Here is a 2,299-nt window from a genome sequence, read left to right as displayed (position 1 = left end):
CCACCGAACTGAGGATGATAGACACGGCGCCGATCTTGTCGCGGCCGGAGATGCCTGCTTCTATCTCACCGTGCGCGCCGTCGCGGATCGTGGTGATCTGCAACGGGAACCATTGGCCGTTGAGCAGCCCGTTGTCGCCCACGACAATGCTGTCCCGTTTGAATTTGTAGCTGGAGTCTAGTCGGCGGGCGGTCTGGACACGTTCCCCGGAGATGATGCCGCGGAGTAAACTGGGGTCGAAGTCTCCACTTTTCCAGCGGAGGAGGATCGCTTCGCAATCCAACTTGATGTCCCAGGGGACGGCGCTGTTAGGACTGTGGACAATTGCTGGAAGGCCCGTGGTGGGGTCCATGAATTTTTCAAGGACAGAAGGTAAAGCTGTGTCGATGTCATAGAATTGGAGTTGTTGGACGCGTCCTCGCATTCGTTTAAAGATGCCAGGGCGCTCGATTTCCGGGGCGATGGATGCGCTTTTGAAGAGCGTCAGGAGCGAGAGAACGTCATCGGCTGATCTTTGGAGACGGCCTCTTTCTTTCATTGAGATGTAGCGGAAGCTGGGATTGGAGGCGTTAGTTGCGCTTTTTGGTTATCTGAACGTGATACATTTGTAAAAAAAAAACCGTTGAAATGGCAGGACAAAGGGGGAGGGGTCATGGGGAGCTGTATACTCACGTCTGCGATTCGCGGGCAGGCTTTGGGCCTGTACGTTTGTTTTTACGTTTGGAGATGGGAAGCCCTGGGGCAATGCGACAGTCCAACACGCCATCCCTCGCAGCCCTCGGGCAATCCCGCGAGACGGCGCAGGTGCATTTGCAAGGGTCTACAGTAGGTCTTTTTCTTTTTGAAACAGAGTTATCTGCAGGTGGTTGTGGGGTGAGTGGTGGATCCACGTGCCCAGGAGTGTCCTCGAGGGCAGAGCTTGAAACGGACGGGGTTTGCCCTGTCCACAAGGTACCGTCAACCACATCCGTAGTTCCGGAGGCTCTGGAAGCCACCGTATCAATCGCAGAGGGCATACTGATGGACTGCTCCTGTTTGAGTTCATTGAAACGCGCCGCGAACTTCTCAGCGAACGAGGGGATCGCAGGAGAGATCCCGTGCGTTTCCTGGGGCTCTGGCTTCACGTAGGTGGAGTCCATTGTAATCCAGAAATCGCGAGAGAAAGACAAGGAGAAAGGTAAAGAGAAGAACTTGGAAGAATTGAAGTGCGTATACAGCTTTAATGCGTCGACGCAGACAAAAGGTAGAGGATGAAGGAAACGTGAGACTTGAAACGTACGTATGACCTCTCGTGATATGAAGATGAGCGGACTCGGACCGGGAAAATGAAACGCAGTCACGAGAATGGAGTCTGAGAGAGTCCTCTCATCGAATAAGCTGTCTCGACCTGGCGAAACTAGAGCAGATGCCAGAGCTGCAGCGACTGTTCAGTGCTCTGCGTCTGCAGGTCGAGTTGATGCGGGAGCGTTGGGAACCGACCAGAGTTGCTTGTTTAGTTGGTATTAATAATAACTGCAGTGCTGGGTAGCCAGTCACAGCGGCGGCAGAAGAAGCAGCAGCTCCGCCAGAACTCCTGTTTCTGCTTCCATCCAGACTGCTTGCTATCCAGTGGTTGGTGTCGGGTTGTTGTCGCATTGCATATTCTCGCGGCTCTCCAGGTCGACCTTGTGGGGATCAACGGCTGGTGGCCGCGATCAAGATGCTTTGGGAGCAGAGTGGATATGCCTGACATTATATTTTAACGAATCAACGAATAGAATAAAACGCGTCTGTGGGTGGAACTGCTTCATCTTTATTCTGACGCATTTATATCCTTCTCATACTATTTCCTCATACTGCTGTCATTCCTCTAGTTATGTTCCTTCATCTCTATCATCTGCTATGGGTCGGGGCAAGGAATTGACCCCTCAAGCTTCGAGAGCAAGGATACACCTACCCACATATTCCTCAATAAACAGTGCAAACATTAAACCCCTTTGGGACTAGTGGATTTTGACACGAGGTCTCAATGGTTTCAAACTTATTGCGCAGCAACTGTACATCATCGTTCTGGTCCGGGAGCCTATATAAGATCGCTCCTCTTCCCTCTTCGACCACGCACCTTCCATCTTCTCAAATTGTTTCCCTCCTCGCCTCGCTCCTCCCCTTTCCCCTTGCCGCTCCCCCCCTTTCGCCCTCCCACAGCCTGCTGCCGAGCTTCCTTCCCGAACCGTTTCGCCCTGGCGGCTCCTTTCCCCCACTCCCTCCCCTCAAACGAAAACTGCGTTCTAGGCTCCCCGTCAGCGCCCCCCTTCCCTCT

The 2,299-nt window shown here is 53.2% G+C and overlaps 2 protein-coding genes across 2 annotated transcripts in view; both read right to left on the bottom strand.

Annotated features, from left to right (window-relative positions):
* Nucleotides 1-60: 60 nt before the first annotated feature.
* Nucleotides 61-1,139, bottom strand: HCAG_03583 (predicted protein; the record flags this gene model as incomplete). Its single annotated transcript, XM_001541435.1, has 3 exons — nucleotides 61-97; nucleotides 285-554; nucleotides 673-1,139. 3 exons carry the CDS (start codon nucleotides 1,137-1,139, stop codon nucleotides 61-63), a joined length of 774 nt encoding a protein of 257 aa, XP_001541485.1.
* An 808-nt stretch (nucleotides 1,140-1,947) lies between these two features.
* Nucleotides 1,948-2,299, bottom strand: part of HCAG_03582 (predicted protein) — a gene marked incomplete at both ends in the record, with an annotated part of 1,557 nt that continues 1,205 nt past the window's right edge. The window contains 2 exons of the mRNA XM_001541434.1: nucleotides 1,948-2,034; nucleotides 2,102-2,260. Coding sequence (XP_001541484.1) covers nucleotides 1,948-2,034; nucleotides 2,102-2,260 — 246 coding nt within the window. The remainder of the gene's footprint in view (nucleotides 2,035-2,101; nucleotides 2,261-2,299) is intronic.

This window comes from Histoplasma capsulatum, genomic scaffold (assembly GCF_000149585.1).
Source record: "Histoplasma capsulatum NAm1 scaffold_3 genomic scaffold, whole genome shotgun sequence".
NCBI lineage: Eukaryota > Fungi > Ascomycota > Eurotiomycetes > Onygenales > Ajellomycetaceae > Histoplasma > Histoplasma mississippiense.
The sequence above is the reverse complement of the archived record's forward strand: the minus strand, read 5'-3'. Positions and strand labels throughout refer to the sequence as shown.